Source organism: Podarcis raffonei, chromosome 11 (assembly GCF_027172205.1).
Source record: "Podarcis raffonei isolate rPodRaf1 chromosome 11, rPodRaf1.pri, whole genome shotgun sequence".
NCBI lineage: Eukaryota > Metazoa > Chordata > Lepidosauria > Squamata > Lacertidae > Podarcis > Podarcis raffonei.
Window position 1 is genome coordinate 1,734,705 of NC_070612.1, and position 22,738 is coordinate 1,757,442.

General features: G+C 48.7%; 1 protein-coding gene across 6 annotated transcripts in view; it reads right to left on the reverse strand.

Moving 5' to 3' along the window:
• Nucleotides 1–22,738, reverse strand: part of CNTFR (ciliary neurotrophic factor receptor) — a 452,372-nt gene that overhangs the window by 197,129 nt on the left and 232,505 nt on the right. For 4 of the 6 annotated variants that reach the window (XM_053408065.1, XM_053408064.1, XM_053408063.1 and 1 more), the window contains one exon: nt 6,145–6,226. In XM_053408065.1, the coding sequence (XP_053264040.1) occupies nt 6,145–6,226 (82 nt within the window). Of the gene's footprint in view, nt 1–6,144; nt 6,227–10,636; nt 10,835–22,738 lie in introns of those variants that run through there. The other 2 variants (XM_053408066.1, XM_053408062.1) reach the window with 1 other exon arrangement.

Here is a 22,738-nt window from a genome sequence, read left to right on the forward strand (position 1 = left end):
CACGCCCCCCGGAATCCTTTACCGGCCTACACTTCAATATGTGGGGCAGGTGATGGCGCTTCCTCCCCTCTTCCATCTACAGAGCAATACCAATGCCTAACCGTCAATACCAAGAAAGTTGTGATGATTTGCTACGAGGTGGGCGAAAACCAAGTGGCTGGTGCCAATTTGCCAAGTGGGGAAATTCCTACCAGGCCCCTCAATGGCGACCAACCAAGGTCCATAGCAAGGTCAAGGAACGGAAACCTTATAGGGCGGAGGGGTGAGAAAAGCAGGAACAGCTGGTAGGCGGCAAAGAGGGAGATCCCCAGCCGTGTCCTGCTTTAAATAAGGTGGGCCACACCCCCAGAGCCAGCCAATTGGCTGGCCAGGAGGTGATGTGGCCGGGAATCCCCCCAATCGCGCGGAGGCTGGGCTCCAGCCGTTGCACGCATGGTGGGGCCATGAAGCCCGCAACCCCACCTCCTCTGAAGGGCAGAAGTGGCTCTCCCAAACAAACTGGCTCCCGAGCGCCGCAAACCTGGAAGTAAGTGTCCCAGTCTGCAAACTTTTTCGGAAGCTGAATGTCCGACGCAGTTTCCGCTTCAGTGCAGGAAGCTCCTGCATCCAATCGGAAGCCATGCCTTGGTTTTCAAACCATTTCGGGAGTCGAACGGACTCCCAGAATGGATTAAGTTTGAGAACCGAGGTACCACTGTATTAGGAAGAATTTTCTTGTGGTAACAGCTGTTCAATAGTGGAACAGTCTCCCTCAGAAGGTGTCAGCCTCTCCTTCCTTGGAGGTTTTTACGCGGAGGTTGGATGGCCATCTGTCATGGTTGCTTTAGTTGACATTCCTGCATTGCAATGGGATAGACTAGATGACTCTTGGGGGCTCCTTTCCAACTCTACAATTCTATTGTCCTATGAAATGTTGCGAGTAAATGTAAAAACCTTGAGGGTGACAATAATGACATTAGCCCTCCCTCAATGTGGTGGCCTCCAGGTGCTCTTGGAGGGCAGATCCCACCACTCTTGACCCCTGGGATTGCTGGCTGATGGGGGCTGGGGTCCCATAACATGGTAGGGGGCAGGAAAGGATGGCACTTGGCATCCCTTCTAACTCTACAATTCTGTGACTCTATGAACATCTGGAGGGGACCACTTTGGGGGAGACTGGCCTAAATTAAACACCTTCTCTCCACAGCAGGAGACAACCACCCTGTCCTTGTCCTCGTATTATATAATAATAATAATAACAATAAATTTATTTATACCCTGCCCTCCCTGGCCAGAGCCGGGCTCAGGGCGGCTAACACCAAAAAAATCACTGTAAAAACATAATGGGGGGGGGACCAATTTAAAATACAGGTTAAAATGCAATTTAAAATACAGCCTCATTTTAAAAGTAGCCAATAAATCTAGACCATAAGGAAGGGAAACATAAGGGTCAGACCGAGTCCAAACCAAAGGCCAGGTGGAACAGCTCTGTCTTGCAGGCCCTGCGGAAAGATGTCAAGTCCCACAGGGCCCTAGTCTCTTGGGACAGAGCGTTCCACCATGTCGGGGCCAGTACTGAAAAGGCCCTGGCCCTAGTTGAGACCAATCTAACAACCTTGCAGCCTGGGACCTCCAAAATGTTGTCATTTGTGGACCTTAAGGTCCTCCGCAGAGCATACCAGGAGAGGCGGTCCCATAGGTGACCTTTGCTGTGGCTGCAACCTGCGCCTCCATGGAAAGGGAGGCGTCGAAGGTTACACCCAAGCTCTTGACAGAAGGCGCTGGCACTAATTGAGCCCCTGCAAGAGATAGGAAGGCCAAGCAGCGACTTAGTGGCTCGGAAGCTCTGAGGTTCAGAGGGAGAGCCTTTTTGGGCCAGCAAGCCTGGGCACTTGCCCTGGATAACCCAGCGTCCAACAAAGCCCACCAGCTGGCCTCCCGTGCCCCAGTTGTGCCTCTTCCAGTCTGCTCAGTGACTTTTCGGAGAGCGGGAAGACGATTCCGGCCGGCAGCCCACAGCCCACTGCCTCTGGCCTGCCAGCCGAGACACGCAAGAGGGAATTCCATTATTCAGTATTAGAGAGACGCAAGACACAAAACGGCCCGGAGGCTGTTTCCTGCCTTTAAAATATACATGGGTGTGTGTTTGCGCACTGGCAGGTGTACCGGCCGAGGCTCGCGAGCAGAGTGTGTGTGACAGCTTGGGAAGGCAGGGAGTTCTCGTCCTGGCAGGGCCTGAGCGCCGGCTGGCTCTCTGCAGCAGACACGTCAGGGAAACAGAAAGAGACGGGACCATAAAGGACTGCCAAGGTCCAACGTTTGGAGAGCGGGTTGTGCTGGGCTGATATCTTCTGAGGCTGCTTTATTCTTGCCTCATTCTCAGAGAATTGCAGAGTCGGAAGGGACCCTGAGAACATAGCTGTCAACCTTCCCTTTTTTTGCAGGAAATTCCCTTATTCCAGTGCCGTTTCCCACTGCTATCCTGGATTATCCCATAGACTGTCCCCAGGACAGGTGATCCTTTATTTTCACATTTTAAAGTTGACAGCTATGCCTGAGAATCACCTAGCGTAGCCCCTGAAATGCAGGAATCTCAGCTAAAGCATCCACGACTAATGGTAATAATAATTTTGTTATTTGTACTCCGCCCATCTGGCTGGGTTTCCCCAGCCACTCTGGGCAGTTCCCAGCAGAACACTAAAAACAGATTAAAACTTCAAACAGGGCTAACAGGGTGGCCTTCAGATGTCTTCTAAAAGTCAGATAGTTGTGTATTTCCTTGAAATCTGATGGGAGGGCGTTCCACAGGGCGGGCGCCACCACCGATAAGGCCCTCTGCCTGGTTCCCTGTAGCCTCACTTGTCGCAGTGAGGGAGCTGCCAGAAGGACCTCGGAGCTGGACCTCAGTGTCCGCGCAGAACGATGGGGTTGGAGACGTTCCTTCAGATGGCCACCCAACCTCTGCTTAAAAACCTCCAAGGAAGGAGTACCTGCCGCCTTCCAAGGGAGTCCCTTCCACTGTCAAACAGCTCTTAGAAATTTATTTCTGATGTTTAATCAGAATCTCATTTCTTGTCACTTGAAGCCATAGGGTTCAGGTCTGCAGAAAGCAGGCTTGCTCCATCTTCAATGTGACAGATATTTGAGATATTTGAAGGTGGCTCTCATATCTTCTCTCAGTCTCCTCCAGGCTAAACATACCCAGCTCCTTCAACCATTCTTCATAAGGCCTCGTTTCTTGATCATCTTGGTCGCCCTCCTCTGCAACCGTTCCAGCTTGTCAACAACCTTCTTTAAATTGTGGCGCCCAGAATTGGACACAGGAATCCAGGTGGGATTGTCGCAAGGAGCCAGGGAGTGGAGCCGGATGCCCCCTGAATATTGAGGGAGCTACCTCAAAAATGACAATGGGGGGGGGTAACTGCCTCAGCTCTGGTTTTCCCAGTAGTGATGTATGGAAGTGAGAGCAGGACCATCAAGAAGGCTGATAGCCAAAGAATTGATGCTTTTGAATTCTGGTGCTGGAGGAGACTCTTAGGAGTCCCATGGACTGCAAGAAGACCAAACCTATCCACTCTTAAGGAAATCAGCCCTGAGTGCTCACTGGAAGGACAGATCCTGAAGCTGAGGCTCCAAGACTTTGGCCACCTCATGAGAAGAGAAGACTCCCTGGAAAAGACCCTGATGTTGGGAAAGATGGAGGGCACAAGGGAAAGGGGACAACAGAAGAGATGGTGGGACAGTGTTCTCGAAGCTACCAGCATGAGTTTGACCAAACTGTGGGAGGCAGTGGAAGACAGGAGTGCCTGGCGTGCTCTGGTCCAGGGGGTCACGAAGAGGCGGACACAACTAAACAACAACAAACTGCCTCAGCCCCAAGGAGTTGGCCTGCATGCTCCTGGCCTTGTTTCTTTAGAGGAGAAAGCATTCCTGCCAAGGGGAAGGCAAGAGCTGCACCTGGCTGCTGGAAGGTGGGGGGCTTCAGATGGACCCCTTGCCTTGCACCCTGAGGATTACGCTTGCTCTCAGAGATGCCCCCCCTGCCCGCAGCACAATCACGGCACCTGCAGCCCCCCGACTCCAACCTCTCCATGGGGCATTGCAGCAGAGCTGATTGGCAAAGATTAGCGCCAGAGTTGGAAGCAGGGAGGGCGGGAGGGAGCTGAGAAAGTCAAATCGCCCTCCCTCTGCTTGAATAATGACGGAGCCTAATTGCTTATTGCTGGTTACTAAGCTACGGGATGGCAGCCGCTCGGACACCCATCAATATATTAACCCCGGCATGCAGCCCGAACAAGCTCATTCATTTCCAAGGGTGTTTATCTCCCTCCTTGCCTCCGTTCTCTGGGGAGAAAACATAATTATTATTTAAATGTGAGTTAATTCAGCCAAGGTGTTGATCAATAATGGAGAATTACTCGTTTAAAAATAGAGAAATCACCAGGCGAGGAGAGGTGCATGCGAGACCCAGGGAGGACTCAATTATGGAGAAGGGGCTCAGAAGAAGAAGCCGAAAAACCTCAACCCCACAGCCCACGAAGGTCAGGTTCGAGGCAAGTTCTGTCAGAGCCCAGCCTCTGTCTCTAAAATTCTGAATCATCATCATATTTATATGCCACCCATCTGATTGGCTTGCCCCAGCCACTCTGGGCAGCATTCAACAAATTATAAAACCACAGTAAAACACCTGCAAAATCCCAAGACATTCGAACTCCTAATAGTTCTTGGATTTTCCTCTTTTTTGGACCAGGAAATGTGTTTACAGGACTTTTGCTACCACCATACCCCACACCATTAGAACGTAAGAGGAGATGTCCTGGATGTGAATGGCGCTCTCTTCTGCCCGCCCCAAATGAGCTGCCCTGGAGAGATTCGCAAACCGGACACCAAGGCAAAATCTGCCCACGCCCATCGACAGCCGCATCCAATAGGCTAAGCTGTTTCTAAAGGCAGCGATTGCATTTTAGGCTGTCATAGCTAAAAGACTGCATCTTCCATGTAGTTATCTAATGCTCTTTCCTTTTTCTTTTTCTTTTTAAAAAAAGACATAGAATCACAGAATTGGTGAGCCCTCTGGACATCCAGCGACTATGAGTTCCACATATGTATCCCTGGAATATTGTAATATGCAAGCTGTTTGGAACAAGTCGCCCATAGCTAAGGCATCTTTCAAAAATAAAGACAAAACAAAGTGTGCTAGTCTCTCTCTTATTTTTTCAATATCAGACAAAACAGAACAACTCATTTTTTATTTTTTATTTAAAAAAGAAAGAAATACACAAATAAAACCCAGTAAAATCAGTGCAGTGATCAGTATGAGCCATATTAAGGGATGTCTCCATTGGCGGGCCAGAATGCCCCAATATCCCTACACGGACACAGCCCTGCTCTTTCGCTGACAGCTCTCTGGTGCAGAAAAACACCTTGTAATGCACTGTGCAATTGACTTCTACTCTTTTTACACAAGCCATGTGAGTAAGGAGTTGGACACCTGGCCAAGTGGCCACCTGGATGCTTCACAATGTGTCACAGAGAAGCTCAGATTCAGTCAACTCACCCCCAGCACTGTCTTTGAGTGTCTATCCTGGGCAAGCAAGAAACTGCCTTGGCCGTTCGTCCTGCAGAAATCTCTTGCTCTGGCTTAGGTCCAGAATATCTGAAGGACCAAATTCTTCCAGACAGATCTGCCTGGGCTCTGTGATCTTTGGGAGAGGCCGTTTCCTAGGTGCCCCCACCCTCACAGGCGTGCTGCTGGAGGACAGGGGACAGGGCCTTCTCGGTGGTGGCTCCCAGACAACTTTGGGACTCCGAAAGAAGCCAGACTGGCTTCCTCCTTGTCTTTCCACCACAAAGCGAAGACTGTTTTATCCTGACGGGACCTTTGGGAGCTGATTGTTTCTTTTGAGACAGGGGCTTTCAAATCGTGCTGTTCTGTTTTTACGGTCTGTGTTTTAATAGATTTGTTTTTATATTGTTTCAATTCTGTTAGAGTTGACTTGCCTTTTTTTATAGGTGTTCTGATTTTTGTGTTTTGATCTGTGCTGCTTTAATTTGTCTGCAAGCCGCCTTGAGACCTGGCCTGGGGAAAAGCTGGAATATAAATAAGTAGTAAAATAACCATAAATCTCCCACCGACGTTGGGATAGAGAGGAGGCAGCTACTTACCCTGCTGGCTGTGCCTCTGAGCATAAACGACCACCACCGCAGCTAGCACCACGTAACACGCTGCCGACACAGGGTAAGCCATCTGCAGGAGCAAACACACAACAGCGAGGGGTCAGTGGGGCCAAGACTTGAGAGGAAGGGAAGAAGGAAGCAATAATCATTAAGAAATGGGCTCACAAATGGTTGCAGCATCCTGGACTGGACCAATGGGAGAAATTATGGAAATATGATATTAAATTCATGGCATGTTACACAATAAGAGAAAATTTTATGAAAATGGTGTACCAATGGTACTTAACTCCAGTAAAATTGGCTAAAATTTACAAATTAAAATCGAATACCTGTTGGAGATGTAAAAAAGAAATAGGAACAATGTTTCACATGTGGTGGGAATGCCGACCTATCAAACAATTCTGGAATGAAATCTATGAAGAACTCAAAAAGATGTTTAAAATATCGTTCAGTAAAAAACCGGAGGCATTCCTTTTAGGTCTAATTACAAATGATATCCCCAAAAATCAAAGGAAAGTATTCCTTTACGCAACAACAGCTGCCAGGATGCTTATAGCTAAAAACTGGAAAGGCAGAGAAATTCCATCAGTGAAAGATTGGCAAATTAAATTTTGTGAATACATAAATCTGGCAAGACTCACAGCTTACATAAGGGGACAATCGGACCAGAAATTATTAAAAGAATGGGGTTGTGCTAAAGAGTATATGAAAAAACACTGTTCTGGAGTAAGTATATTGGTATGTAACAAATGATGCCTTACAGGGTTAAAGAAAAAGAAAAATGGTGTAAAAAAAAATATACAAAGGTGGAAGTAATCTAATTAGACACAACAATGCAGTAAGAGTAAAGTTTTCGAGGTCTTAGAACAAAGGAAGGAAGTCAATTTGTGTTTATGTACGTCATGATATGGTTTTTTTTCTTTTTCTGTAGATGTGTGCTTTTTCATTTGTGTTTAGTTTAGGTTTGTTTCCTTTCCTCCCTTTTTTCCCCTTTTTCTTTTCTGGTTTTTTTTTTTGTATGTTCCGGTTTTTATTTTTGCTTGTACAGTACTATTTTGGATTCAGTGTTTGTAATTTTTGTTATGATTCTGCATTGAAAATAAAAAAATTCAAAAAAATTCAAAAAAACAACAACAAATGGTTGCAGCATCACAAGAACCGGGCAAAACAGCTTCAACCCTTGTTCTCTTTCCCTTTCTCACATGGCTGGCAAAGGCCAGTGGAGAGAGATCTGCCTGGCACCGCCCCGTGCCATGGTCAGGATTCAAACCCATGTCTCCCAGGTCTTAATTTGATACAGAGGTGCTGCAGCTGGCATCAGACTGCATTCCCTTTGACTTGTCCCTCTCGGCAACCCATGTGTCCCAACATCACCTGAAAATGCACGCTCCGTCTTCACAAGATTAGAGGGAAGGGCATTGTGTGGTCAATACAAAACCGTGGTGTTCTCCCCGAACCCCAAAAGATGCCAAAAAGATGCCTTCTTGGATTGAGGGCTGAAAACCAAGAAGCCTCAAGGACAGAAGATGGGTGCTAAGCTAACTACTTGCATAGACCAGACTTTCCCCACCTTGGCGCCTTCTGGATCTTTGAACTACAACTCCCATGACCCCCAGCCAGTGCATCACTATTGTCTGCTCCAGCAGAGCTGTGTTGGCAGAGGCTGATGGGAGCTGTAGTGCAAAAAAGGGAACGCCCAACCTTCTGCAATGTGGAAATCATGCCCCCAGCTGTCCCTGGGTGGGCTTGAACCACCAAACGTCTGGTAGTGGCCCATGAAACAGGCAGAGGCAAGGAAAGGAATGATCCGTTAGGCTGATGAGAGTTGTGGTGCAAAACAGGAAGAAGGCACCAGGTCGGGAAAAGGTGCTCTACAGGAAAGCCAGATAAAGGGCTCATCTCGAGAGGAAACTGCTCTTTACTGCTAAATTGGAGCAAACAGCAATTTGGGTTTTCTCCGGGTGAATATTTGCCTCCAATTTAGCACTAAAGAACAGGTTTTCCCTGGGAAAGGAGAAAGCTGCTTGAACCCGTGCTTTGGGGGCCTGAGGCCTGCAGAAGTGTGGATAAGCTCTCAGAGGCTAACATGCATAATCAGGGAATAATATTAAAAACAGAAATGAGAGAGAAAACGAAACGGTTCAAAACTAGCAGGGGAACAGGCAAGAAGAGATTTCTCCACAAAGCTCCTAGGTTGACTCCCCCGCCCCCCGCTGCTCCAACCCCCCGAAATCAATGTTTTTGGAAGAAATGGGTCTTCTTTTGCGTTGAGTGAAAATGTCACAGAAGGAGCGGAAATGGAACACCTCGTGTCTAAATGTTTCACTTCTTGTCAATTGGCGGCACTTCAAATTGCTTCTACAGGCTTGTTTTAAAAGAGAATCTTTGCAGCGGTGTTCAGGATAAAGCGACTGCTGTCACAATCCGGAGCGTGGATGAGAGCGAGTCGCGGGGAAGGCGAGGGGGGTGGCAAGCGTGTGCACAACCACCGGGCCAGCTCCACGAAGGGCCTCTGCAGGAGAGGCAAAACCTATTGCTACCATCGCCTCTGGGTTCCTCCAGGCTGGTGGCAAAGTTTGTAGTACGACTCATGCAACACGTTGGGAGACTAATATACACACAATAATTACCAAAATAATTATGCATTCTTTATCAATCTTCTGAGAAAAATACAAAACGTTATGCAAAGCCACAAAGACTTGCAAACTACCCGACCTAGGAGGAACTTATAATGTCTGATTTCAATAGATTTTTCAGGTGCTTAACTCAGTCTTTTGTTTCCTTTATCTTTTTAGGTAAGTTCATGAAGATAGCAACAAAAGGTAAGTTTGGTGTTGTTCGCAATACCGAGAGATGCTAGTGAAGTTGTAAAGGTAAAGGGACGACTCTGGGTTTGCGATGCTCATTTCGCTTTATTGGCCGAGGGAGCCGGCGTACAGCTTCCTCATGTGGCCAGCATGACTAAGCCACTTCTGGCAAACCAGAGCAGTGCACGGAAACGCCGTTTGCCTTCCGACCGGAGCGGTACCTATTTATCTACTTGCACTTTGACCTGCTTTCGAACTGCTAGGTGGGCAGGAGCAGGGACTGAGCAACAGGAGCTCACCCCATGGCGGGAATTCGAACCGCCAACCATTTGATTGGCAAGTCCAAGGCTCTGTGGTTTAACCCACAGTGCCACCCGTGTCCAGATGGATGTTAATGAAGTTGTAGACAGGGTGCCGGCATTTTGCACCTGTTTCGCCCTGGCAGTCCAAGTAATCAAGAGGTCGCTGTTCGCCCCCGCTGGGGCCCTTTTACTGGGGCTTGGAGATAGCACACTCCCAAGGTAGTTTTCCGGTGCCAAAGTTTGGCAGAGCCAGGTCCCACTGCCCAGGGACCCCCTGGAGACCAGAGGGACCCCCAGTCTGTTCCTCCATTGCTCTCACAAGGCTCAGTGGGAGGGGAACACAGCAGGGAGGGTGGGCTACGTTAAAAGCACCAAGGCCACTGGGCAAGGAAGCTTGCCTTGGGGAGATGGAAGAGGAGAAGAAACACTTTGCCATGGATTCAGAGCTCCCATCGCTGCCTCCTTCCCCCTATGAGTTCATGCACAAATCCTTTTCTCCTGTGACTTCTAGGCCCACGAACGAGAGGTTTTTCTTCTGTCCAGCCGCTTTCTCTAGAAAACCCTGGTTTACCACTGAAACAGAACCAATGTCAACCCACAGAAAACCCGATTGGGGATTGTTCTGATTCACTGAGAATCAGTGGCCTTTCCTGCAGTGGGACGGGGAGAAACCCTCTCAGACGCCACAGGACAAATCAAAGTGTCCCTTTCTCTACTCTGATGGTTGGGGTTTGTTTTATGTTTAAAGAAATAAATATTATTTTATAAATAAACAAAAGCGAAAGAGCATAAAGTTACACTGTCACAGCAGGTTGAAAGCTGCAAGGGCCGGACAGCCCCATTCATCTTGCTGTTGGAAGACATTTCAAAAAACAGCAATTCTTTCACAAAACTTTCAGGCTGGTTTATAGGTACGGTGGTACCTCTGGATAAGAACGGGATCTGTTCCGGAGTCCCGTTTGCATCCTGAAGCGAATGCAACCCGCATCTGTGAATGCACAGGTCGAGATTCGCCACTTCTGCGCATGCACGTGATGTCATTTTGACAGTCTGCGCATGCGCGAGCGGCGAAACCCGGAAGTAACGTGTTCTGTTACTTCTGGGTCGCTGTGGAGCGCACTCCGAAAGCGCTCAACCTGAAGCAACTTCAACCCATTGTAGGACTGTATTATTTTGCAATCAGTTCGCTTAAATCACAGTTGCTGTGGTCCAATTTTTCCACAATCCATTCAAGAGATATGCTTCCTACCCTCCCACCCCCAAATTTTCAGCTACTATAATCTTAGCAGGTTGAACAATGGTGTGGTGTTTTGTGGGGAGAGGGGTCAGGGTCAAGGGGAGAGCGAAGAGGAAGGGTTGAGCCATGCCTACCTCAGTCCCAAGGGAGAACTGGCCCGTGTAAGGCGTCCCGTGAAAATCTTCTCCCAACCTTTCCTCGAGCCCCAAATCCACAGCGAAACACCACGGCTCACCTGCAAGCACACCTTCAGCAAGGGAAAGGTGGGGCAGGTGTGTGTGTGTTTGATGGAGGGGAAGTGTCGGTGCCAGGGGCATTGGGGGAACATGAAACACCCCCCCCCCAATCTCTGCATCATCTCATTTCCTTTTCCTCAGATCCAGGGATGAAAGGCTTTGGCAGGATGAAAAAGCCCATTGGTGTTCTCTCCTCGTCCCAGAGTCCCAACAAGTCTCCCTTTAATAGGACTCAAGCCGCAGGGCGCTTGCGGAGAGCTTGTCAGCCTCGAACCCCAGAGAAAAAGCAGGCCGCGCCGCCAAGCTCTTCAGAAAAAGTCTTACCTGCGGGGTCAGCCCTGCTCCCACTTGAAAGGGCACCTTTAATCTGATTTAAGCGCCGCCTGTCAACAGAAGGAGCTGGGAAAGGCCCGGAGGATCCAGACAATTACAAGAAGGAGAAGCCTGCCAGATCCCTCCTCTCTCTCTTTCTCATTTATAAAAATTCACAAAGGATGGGGGGCGAGGACCACAAGAGTCAAGGAAAGGAGGGTTGGCACCGCTGGGGAAGTCCCAGGCACCCAGATCCCACTCATCCATTTGGAAGAGTGAGTGTTGGCTGAAGGTCTACGGTGAATGGCTGTTGGGTTGTGACAATGGAGCGCCATCGGCAGACTGTGAACCAGCTGGAAAATACGCTTGGCTTGGCAAGCGGGTGCCACATCCACCAGATGGAAGGAACAATGGCAGCCCTGGCAGTGGGGTGGGTGGGAAGGAGGGGTCAGAAGGAAAGGCTGGCACCAGGCTGGCAGGAGGCAGTCATGAACAGACAGTGAGGAACAAGAAGGCCAATTTCAGATGGGTGGACATTTTGGTTTGGCGCAACAAGGGGAGGGAGCTCTGGAGCAGCAGAGAGGTCCAGCAAGGTGGCAGGGGTGCAGAAGAGGGCAAAGGAAGAAATGGAAACCAAGCATTGCGAGGAATGGTTGAGGAAGTTGGGGATGTTTAGCCTGGAGAAGAGGAGGCTGAGGGGAGATAGCTACCTTCAAATATCTCAAGGACACCTCGAGGTGGTTTTCTCCTGTTCTAGGACCAATGGCTTCACGTAATGAGAAAGGAGACTCTGACTCAACATCAGGAAAACTTTTGGGCAGTAAGAGCTGTTCAACAGTGAAACGGTCTCCCTCGGAAGGTGGTGGACTCTCCTTCGTTGGAGGTTTTAAGCAGCTCCAGGTTGGAAGGCAGGGATTGTGATTCCTGCATTAGACATAGCTGTCAACATTTCCCTTTTTAAGGGAAATTCCCTTATTCCGAATAGGATTCCTCGCAAGAAAAGGGAAAAGTTGACAGCTATGGCATTAGATGACCCTGAAGATCCCTTCCAACTCTATAATTCTATGGTACTATATTGTGTAAAAGTGTTCCTATCGTACTACCAACCTTACTGTATGCTTGTGAAACATGGACCACTTATAAACGCCATCTCCAACTCCTCAAAAGATTCCATCAATGGTGTCTCCGAAAAATCTTACACATCACTTGGGAAGGCAGGTGAACTAATGCCAGTGTACTGAAAGAACCAAAGACCACCAGTGTTGAAGCAATGATTCTTCAACATCAACTTCATTGGACTGGTCATGTTTTGCGGATGCCTGATTATCATATTCCAAAGCAACTACTCTACTCCGAACTTAAAAATGGAAAGCGTAATGCTGGTGGTCAACAAAAGAGGTTTAAAGACTGCCTCAAGGCAAATCTTAAAAAAATGTAGTATAAACACCAACAATTGGGAAACACAGGCCTGTGAGCGCTCCAGTTGTAGAACTGCCTTTCTCAAAGGTGTCATGGGCTTTGAAGACGCTCGAACTCAGGACGCAAGGGAGAAACGTGCTAGGAGGAAGGCAGGCTTGGCAAATCCACACCGTGATCAACTCCCGCCCGGAAACCCATATCTCCACTGTGGAAGGACGTGTGGATCCAGAATTGGCCTCCACAGTCACTTACGGACTCATTGTTCAAACCGTGTTTATGGAAGACAATCGTACTCTGCTATAAGTGATTGCCAAAGAGAAAGAAAGAAAAAGTGTTCCATAGAGTCTTTACCTCTAAGCATGCACAGATTGTGGGTTATCTTCTTCAGCAATTGCCAGAGCCCATGTATTTTTGCACAACAATATAAGATTTAAATGACTCAATGTTTTCCACTTTTGCGCAACAGAAATCCTAGCTGCTGATAGCCAATTCCCAGGTTTTCAAAGATACCTTGCATTCCCAGGGAAATGCAAAAACATTCCTTGAGAAATGCAAGGCCTCCCATTTGCACAGCCTTCACCTCCACATGGCTCTTTCATGCAACCACAGATCTGACTGGCTCCTTGTTGTCGCTGTCCCAATATATGCTATGTGATCCCTGGCTGGCTGGGATCACCCCTGTGACCGAGCCAGGATGGAGAGGGAAACATCAGCTTTAAGAGGAGGAAGGAGAGGAGAGGTCGCCCGGGAAGAAAGCGGCAGCAATCAAGACTGAGAAAAGAGCGTCCATCTAGGAAATATTTCCACCCCGCTGACATCTCTCTGAAGTCAGAATCTGATGATATTTCAGTGCAGACACGACACGCTGGCACAGTGAAGGGAGAGAGAAATTGTACACACAGCAGGGCTAAAGTGGAAAGAGAACGGCAGCGGTCATGGCTGCAGCACACAAATACGGAGACCACAAAGGAAGAGGAAATCCAGACGATGGTCTGAGCAACAGGTTGCACTTAAGACTCACAGAGCTGGGAGGGAGCACAAGGCTCATTGAGCCGAAACTCCCTGCAATGCAAGAATTACAAACGTAACTAAGCCTATGTATGCAAAACTGAAAGGAAGATATGAGGTTGGATCCAAACACCAGCCTGAAATTCTATGGTAAATACAATAATGCTAGAAAAATGCAACCTGGGTTTATAAACTGGTGCAAATAGGAACCGGTGAAGTGTTGATGGGAGCTGGTTTGCGTGGCAAGTCCCCCCACCCCCTGTGGAAATAAAGACACATGACACAATTATTGAGGTTAATGGGCTAAATAAGACCACAACTTTATCGGTTACAGGTGATGAGGGGTATTGGCTTAGGCATTGGTCCTAACCGACTATCCGGCTTCAGCCTGTTCGCTTGAAGTCCTGGAAGGGTTAACCACCAGTAGGGGGAGTCCTGCTGATGCACATCAACTAGGAACTCCCCTGGGGTCACCGATAGGGGGCGTGGCTTAGGCCCTCACCTCCCCAGGCTTCGGACAGGGCCACGCCCCCCGGAACCCTTTACCGGACTACCCTTCAATATGCGGGGCAGGTGATGGCGCTTCCTCCCCTCTTCCATCTACAGAGCAATACCAATGCCTAACCGCCAATACCCAGAAAGTTGTGACAATTTGCTACGATGTGGGTGAAAACCAAGAGGCTGGTGCCAATTTGCCAAGTGGAAAAATTCCTACCAGGCCCCTCAATGGTGACCAACCAAGGTCCATAGCAAGGTCAAAGAACGAAATCCTTATAGGGCGGGAGGGTGGGAAAAACAGGAACAGCTGGCAGGCGGGAAAAGAGGGAGGTCCCAGGCCTTGCCTGCCTTAAATAGGGCAGGCCACGCCGCCCAAGCCAGCCAATTGGCTGGCCAGGGGATGATGCGGCCGGGGATTCCCCCAATTGTGCGGGGGGCTGGGGCCGTGACGCCCGCAATCCCACCTCCTCTGCAGGGCAGAAGTGGCTTTCCTGGAGCACACAACTCCATTACAATTTTACCTTCTCCACCAGCTTCCAGTCTGTTTACAGACCTAATTTTAGATGCTGGTTTTATTACCTTCCAAATGAAGGTAATAAATGAAGCTGAATGTTCAGGAGAGAGAAAAAAGAAGCCTCATTTTCATGCAGTGCATAAACTACAGCGCTTCGACAGGAGACCAACCTAGACGGCTTAGACAAACTGGACTAGATGGGCCTTGGCCTGATCCAGAAGCCTCTTCTGTGTTCATAGAAAACTGCTTATGATTACAGCCCCCACTCCCCCCCCCCCAGATCAGTTCAGTTCAGTACGCAGCCGGAATACACTCTCGAGATACATTGCAACTGTAAGTAGTTTAATAAGTGGAGATTAATATGGTTATTTAAAAATGGAGATGATTACTATCCGTCCAAAAATAGCAAGTCGTTCCTCTTCCCGGAGCAATAGAGGACGTGGATTGCTCTGATTCCGGAAGGAAGCTGCTCTTTCACGCCTCGGGAGCCTGCCTGGGTTTTTCCAGGAAGTCTGGCTGTGCAGAAGAACCTCAGGGGGGTGCTTTGGGTTGGGGGGGAGTTGGCAGAGATCCCTGGACCACACAGCTGACCTTTGCTCTGCCAACCATGCAAAGAGAGTGAGTCTTGGCAGCCGCAGGGCCACAGTCTGCCCAGCTGGCAGGGAGCGCCACACCGATGTGCCGTTTCCCGGCTAAACAAAACGAGTAAATAACTGATTGTTTAAAACCCACCAAGTGACAACTGAAAAGGAGAAGTCTAAATGAAGGGTGGCAGCAGAGAAGGGAGCGCGATGGTGGTCTATAAAAACCAATGAGCGGTTTTTGCAATTTAATTTCTTTCATGGAACAAGAGCTCGCAGGAAGCAGGTTGGACAACTGATGTGTGCTGGGACCGGGGGTAACCCGAGAACTGCAGTCCAGGTCCGGTCCAGAATCCAAAGGTTCCGCTGGCAGTCAGTCCGACAGGACCAAGTCAGGACATGAGGCAGGAAACCAGGCAAGGACAGGTACAGGATCTGGCATACAGCAATGTTGCTCCCGTAACCTGGGACAGGGTCCGACAGCCTTTTATCTCTGTCGGGGTAGCGGCCGGTCTTGATCCCCCAGCGACTCACCTCCCTGTTTTGCCCGAAGGCGAGCACTCGTCCTGCGAGGACTCAGGTCTCTCCTTCTCTCAGACCTTAGTCGCTGCAGCTCGGGAGACGTCGGTGGGTGACTAGACCCAGGGGCCGCCTCAGCCTCCCCTGACCCAACCGGTAGTGGAGCAGCTGTAAGCGATGGCCCTGCTGAAGGCAATGGGGTCATCTCCGCATCTGGAGCCAGGGCAGAATCAGGCCCCTGAATCGGCCAAGCTGGTGCTTGCTGCAGGGAAACCTGTGCAGACTGGGACTCTTCAGGATCAGCCCCCAGACTTGGTTCAGGTGATGCCTGAGGCAGAGGATCTGGTGCAGACTGAGTCTCACCTGGTTCCGAGTCTGATTCCCAGGCCATCACATGATGGGAGAGGTGTGGAGATGAAGGATGGGACCTCTCCCCCCTGCCTGGGAAAGTTGCGGGGGTCAATGGGGATAAAAAGGAAACAGGCAAATGTGGGACAAGATCAATCATAGAAGCATAGAATTTTGGAGGTGGAAGGGACCCTGGGGGTCATCTAGTCCAACCCCCTGCAATGCAGGAATCTCAGCTAAAACATCCAAGACAGGTGGAGATCCAGGCTCTGCTAAAAACCTCCAACCAAGGGATTCGGTTCCACTAATGAACAGCTCTTGCTGTCAGAATGTACTTCTTAATCAGAATTTCCTTTCTTGTCATTTGACTCCACCGGTTCAGATCCTCCCTTCTGGAACAACGAAACAAGCTTGCTCCATCTTCCACGTGACAGCCCTCCGTGTATTTGAAGAATTGTTGGCCCTTTCAAAAACCTCTACTCAATGCTTGTTGAGGAGCAACAAAAAGGATTGTGTTGAATCTCAGCCTTGCTTGGAAAATACTTCTTTTAAAAAAATCACATGCTACTTGAAGGCACCAGAGGTGATGTAAAAATACAATTCATTTTCTACACATACCGAGCAATAAAACTGTAGCTGGTGAGGGACTATTGTTGCCTTGGGCTCCCTTGGGAGACAGGATGGGATGCAAACCAAACGGATAAATCAATAATAATATCCCATGCAAACTAACATTTGGGTGAAATTTGGAAACTGAATCCAGGGTTTTTTGGTATGCACAGCTTTCAAGAGTCACTCTCGAGGAACGGGTTTTTAAAAAGAAAAGGAAGGCAGCTTAAAGTATTAACCCTTGGATTTGAACAGTTAAAACGGGCAATTTAAAACAAAATGTAAGAACGTAAGTAGAGCCCGCTGGATTAGGCCCAGCTATTCCAGCATCCTGTTCTCCCCGTGGTCAACCAGACGCCCCTTCTGGGAAAACCCACAAGCAGGATTTGAGCCCCCTGCCCTTCTGTGCTAAAAAGGACGTTCGAATTAGCTGGTGCCAATGTTTACTTGGAAGTCCCAAGACCATTTGCTTGAGAAACCCCTCCACGCATGCACAGAGTTCTTTTTAGTTCTGAACTCTTCCAGACAATGCTGGATTGACGTATAAGCTAAATAAGCTATAGCTTAGGGCCCCACTCTCTTGCCCCCCCCAAAAAAAACATTTAAAGAAAAAAAACCTTGATGTACATTTCCAAAATATAAGATAAAAAACAAATGAAATAAAAACTACATAGAGCAACAGTGTTTTGTGTTCTTTAGGCTCCTGTGATGTAAGTCGTGGGCCCCGCCTGCTAGCCTGCTCCCTAAAATATCCCTGGTTTCCTCATTTCTATATATAGGGTGCCTACATTCTGCATGTCCTTTGGCTCAGAATCAGTTTGATTCCCTCTTTCTTTTTCCTTTCTCCTCCTGTGAAGAGGCTGCATCCTAATGTTTAAATGTTGTATTTTAATCTTGTTTTTTAAATTGTATTTTAATCAACTTGTTTTTATTGTTGGTTGTTAGCCGCCCTGAGCCCAATCTTGGCTGGGGAGGGCGGGGTATAAATAAAATTATTATTATTATTATTATTATTATTATTATTATTATTATTATTATTATTATTTACAAATGGCTTTAGATACCTGTTAGGTCCATAAATTACCATATAGCATGCATTCAACACAACAAAACAGCGACAATTTGTTGTTGACAAAGGACAGCTGGACATATAAAAGGCCCCATTACCTTCAGTAAACCTAATCAAACCTAAATCCGGCCCTGCTTCCAGATGTTGTGGAGGTTCACCCATCCACCTACTTTTCCAGAGGTGAGCACAACTGGAACAGGATGGCCAGGGATATGTTTTGAGAGGGGCTGGGAAAGAGTATTTCCCCTTTCGTCAACTGCAGATGCTCTCTGGCCCAGGCTTCCTCCCTCTCCCCTCCCAGCGCTCAGGGTAGTACCTTGCAGGCTCAGCCGCCAACATCCCCCATATGTGTCTTTTGCCCCCACCATCTGGACAGAATCACCACTCAGCTCATAAGGCTCCGTGCATTAAAGCCGGGAGAGAGACATAATTCAGCCAGAGCCTGCCTTGCGCTCTTGCCCTCGCCTGACCTCTGCCCCAGCCGCAGCGGCACACCTTGGCTCTATCATCATAAATGTGCTTCCTGTGGCTCCCTGTAGACCCACCACCAACATCCAAGGATGCATTGCAGGCTTCCCAGAAAGACTTTGAACCTTTGGAGACACAATTGTGTGCGTGTGTGTTGCAACCAGGTGTTTGTGCACGCGTACACACACGGAGGAAGGCAGTTCCCCTTCCGAGCCACAAGAGGTAGGGAGAACTCCTGCCTAGACAGCCGGCAAGATCCCCAACCCCAAAGTCCTCCTCGGATGAAGGATTGCGTTTGTGATGCCATCAGTGGCTGCTCAGAGATGCTGGAGGTCTTGGCCAGTTCTCCTAACTCATTAAGGGCAAGAGGAGGAAAAACTCACTAGGAAACTTACTGAGACTGTTACAGCTTTCACAAAATACCCATCCCACATTTATATAATAACTCATTCTTTGTGTGTGGCAGTGCCTACACCTCGGAACTCCCTGCCTATTGACTGGCATCAGACAGGCACATTCACTGTACAGTGGACGCTCAGGTTGCAAACATGATCCGTGTGGGATGCACGTTTGCAACCCGCAGCAGCGCGTCTGCGCACACGCGGGTTGCGATTCGGCACTTAGTGCGATTTAGCACTTCTGCGCATGCGCGACTGCTGAAACCCGGAAGTAACCCGTTCCGGGTTTCGGCGGGTGCGTAACCCAAAAAAAACACAACCTGAAGTGGCCGTAACCCAAGGTATGACTGTACTCTTTTCAGCACCTGCTAAAAAGGTTCCTGTTTGGATAAGGCAGCCCAGGTGTTTAGAAAGCTGTTGTGAGTTTTAATCTGTTTTTAGTCTATCGTTATTTCACCTTCTTGAAAGTTTTAAATTATTGTTGTTGATTTTTCTTATTGATAATGCTATTGTTTTATCTTTTTCATAAACGGCTTTGAGAGTTTTTTTGGGGGGGTTGCACTAAAGCATTGGATACGTTGTATGAAAGAGAGAGAGAGAGAGAGAGAGAGAGAGAGAGAGAGAGAGAGAGAGGGAAACTGTGGTCTTGTAGCTGCCAGGGTGGCACCAAAGACGCATCCTTTTTCTCCAAAGCACTCCTACCTATGCACCCACATGGGGGAAGCCCAGATCCTAGACTCTTCAACTGGAGGAGCAAAGAGCAAAACAAGGTGACTGAGAAGCACCACATCTTGCCCAGTCTTTTATAGCCCAGGGGCAAGAAAGGCAAAGGATGGGAGGATTGGCAACTGGGGAAATGGGGCACGAGGTCAGTCTACTTTGGGTGGCATGACGGGTGGCTCTGAATCACCACATTCATAAAACCATGGCATTGTAGAGTTGGAAGGGACCCCTTGATGTCATCTAGTCCAACCCCTCGCAATGCAGGAATCACAGCTGCAGGATCCCTGACAGGTGGCTGTCCAAACTCTGCTAAGAAACCTCCAAGGAAGGCAAGTCAACCACCTTCTCCACCCACTTTCTCCACATGGTGCGTTATTTTATAAGCTTCCACCATGTTGTGTCTTCCCCACATTTCCCCTAAACTACAAAGTCCCAAACGCTGCAACATGACAGGCAGCGCAAGCCTGAGGTCTCATCAAAGCAGAGCGTGATAGGAGATGCAGAGAGCACTGAAGCACAGCTGGAAGGAAAGGGCTGCTTAATCCGTTCTGTTTTGTTTGGACATGGGATACTGGCGTTTCAATAAATCGCGCAGGGCTCTCTTTTGCTGCAAACTGCAAACATGTTGGTCTGAAATAAGCATGCAATGAATTTTCGCTACAGCTTCCCGTTTCAGAATGGATACCGGGGAAACTGTGTGCAATTGTCAGCTGGCGCGCAAGGTAATTTACTCAACATCAAGCCACAGACAAGAGCTGAGCCTTCTGCCCTTCAGACGCCCGACCCAACAAATCCCGACCAAAGCCATCAAGACAGCGCTGTGTTTAGGGCAAATGGAATTCAGAGATAAAGGAACTGGCCAGGAGCAGCTGGGCAGGGAGCAGGAGGCAAACAACCTTTTGCTCAGATTCAGAAAGGAAATGTCTTTTATCAAGGACACAGAACCATCTGCTTCTATGGACTGTGACCTCAACCAGCCCAACACAGCTTTCAAAGCAGCATTTTTCCGCAAGACTCAGGTTGGGTGGAGAGAGGAAGACATGCCTAAGGTGGACTGCTTCCAATGTCATGGAAAGCTTCCCCAACCTGGTGCCCTCTGGCTCCTTTGCACCACCACTTCCATCAACCCCCCCCCCAGCATGGCTATTGCAATGGGGGGTGGGGGGCAGACAGGAGATACCATCCCAGACCACCAGGCGGCGAAGGCCTCAGGGATGCTTCTGCATTGGAACATGCCATTTCCCTTGCAAAATAAAAACGTTATTGCAATTGTTTCAACCAGAGGCGAGCAACGGGCGAAACTCCAGCACACTTACAGTCATACCACGGGTTACAGACGGGTTACCGGTACTTCCGGGTTTTGGGGGTCGTGCATGCACAGAAGCATTAAATTGCGCTATGTGCATGAGTGCTGAATCGCAACCTGTGTGTGCGCTGTAGGTTGTGAATGTGCCTCCTGCACGGATCACGTTCGCAACCCGAGCATCCACTGTATTTATTTTAGCAAAAGCGCGCCTCATGTTAAGGACTGTTTCGGCTTAAGAACGGACCTCCGGAACGAGTTATGTTCCTAACCGGAGGTACCACTGTATTCAGAAGCATTGCTGTTTTCAACTGTGGAGGCAAAGCAGAACCATTGTGGCAAGTAGCCACTGAAAATGTTCTCCATAAATTTGTCTAATCCTCTTTTAAAGCCATGTAGGTTGGTATCCATCAGTGTCTCCTGTGGCAGGGAGTCCGTAGTTTAACTGGGCACGAAGACAGACTTTCTTTATTCTGCCCTGAATCTCCCAATATTCCGTTTCAGTGGATGTCAACAAGTTCCTGTGTTCTGAGAGAGGAAGGAAAACCTTTTCTCTGGGGGTGGGGTGACTTGTAGGTTTTTAACAATCTTTTCAAATGTAACAGAATTTAGAATGGAAAAATGCTAGATATGTAGCCCAATCTCATGCACATTAACTTGCAGATTAGCTTGACTAAATTCAACAAGACTTCCTCACATCATTACTGCAACCTTGGACCCCCCCCTTTTTTTAGTTAAGCCCAAACTACTGTTCATTCCTCAGAAACATTTTCAGGGGTACTGAAAAGCACTTCCCTTTTACAGCATTCCCCCCTCCCCAGCAAAAATGGCAATTTATTCATGGAGAGAGCCCTCTTTTGTTTTTACTCTCCATGGTTATCACTTGCCTTAGTGACAAACATCGTCACACAGCCAAGGCTGATGGCATTGTCATATCAGAACACTCATTGTCGGATCACTAAATCAGATAAAATTAAATTAAACAGGCAAATCTGGAAGGAGGAAAATAAATACACCAAAAGCTACACAGAAGTTTCCCCACCGCAAATTATTAACCCCATTAAGTCTGAGGGAGCTGGGAGGGTCCTGCTTTCCCACCTTGCACACACACACTTGCACACACAGTTCACTAGAGACATGGAGAAACTCTTCCAACACAAAGTCTATCCCTCCCTATGCTGCCACTGGGACGCGGGTGGCGCTGTGGGTTAAACCACAGAGCCTAGGACTTGTCGATCAGAAGGTCGGCAGTTCGAATCCCCGCGACAGGCTGAGCTCCCGTTGCTCGGTCCCGGCTCCTGCCAACCTAGCAGTTCGAAAGCACGTCAAAGTGCAAATAGATAAATAGGTACCACTCTGGCGGGAAGGTAAACAGCGTTTCCATGGGCTGCTCTGGTTCACCAGAAGTAGCTTAGTCATGCTGGCCACATGACCCGGAAGCTGTACGCCGGCTCCCTCGGCCAGCGAGATGAGCGCCGCAATCCCAGAGTTGGCCACGACTGGACCTAATGGTCAGGGGTCCCTTTACCTTTACTTAAACCCTGCCAAGTCCTGATATTCCCCACCTTCACAGCCGCCACCTCATGCAGTAGACCACCTGTGTCCCCATTTTACAGAAACAGGTTTGTGTGCCAAGTCCCCCCCCCCCCGTGGAAATAAAGACACATGACACAATTATTAAGGTTAATGGGCTAAATAAGGCCACCACTTTCTTGGTTACAGGTGATGAGGGGTATTGGCTTAGGCATTGGTTCTAACCGACTATATCCGACTCCAGCCCGTCCGCTAGAAGTCCGGGAAGGGTTAACCACCAGTAGGGGGAGTCCTGCTGATGCACATCAACTAGGAACTCCCCTGGGGTCACTGATAGGGGGCGTGCCTTAGGCCCTCACCACTCCAGGCTTCAGACAGGGCCATGACCCCCCAGAATCATTTACCAGACTACCCTTCAGTATGCTGGGCAGGTGATGGCACTTCCTCCCCTCTTCCATCTACAGAGCAATACCAATGCCTAACCGCCAATATCCAGAAAGTTGTGATGATTTGCTATGAGGAAGGCAAAAACCAAGTGGCTGGTGCCAATTTGCCAAGTGGAAAAATTCCTACCAGGCCCCTCAATAACGATCAACCAAGGTCCATAGCAAGGTCAAGGAACGGAAACCTTATAGGGCGGGAGGGTGGGAAAAGCAGGAACAGCTGGTAGGTGGCAAAAGAGGGAGATCCTTAAATAG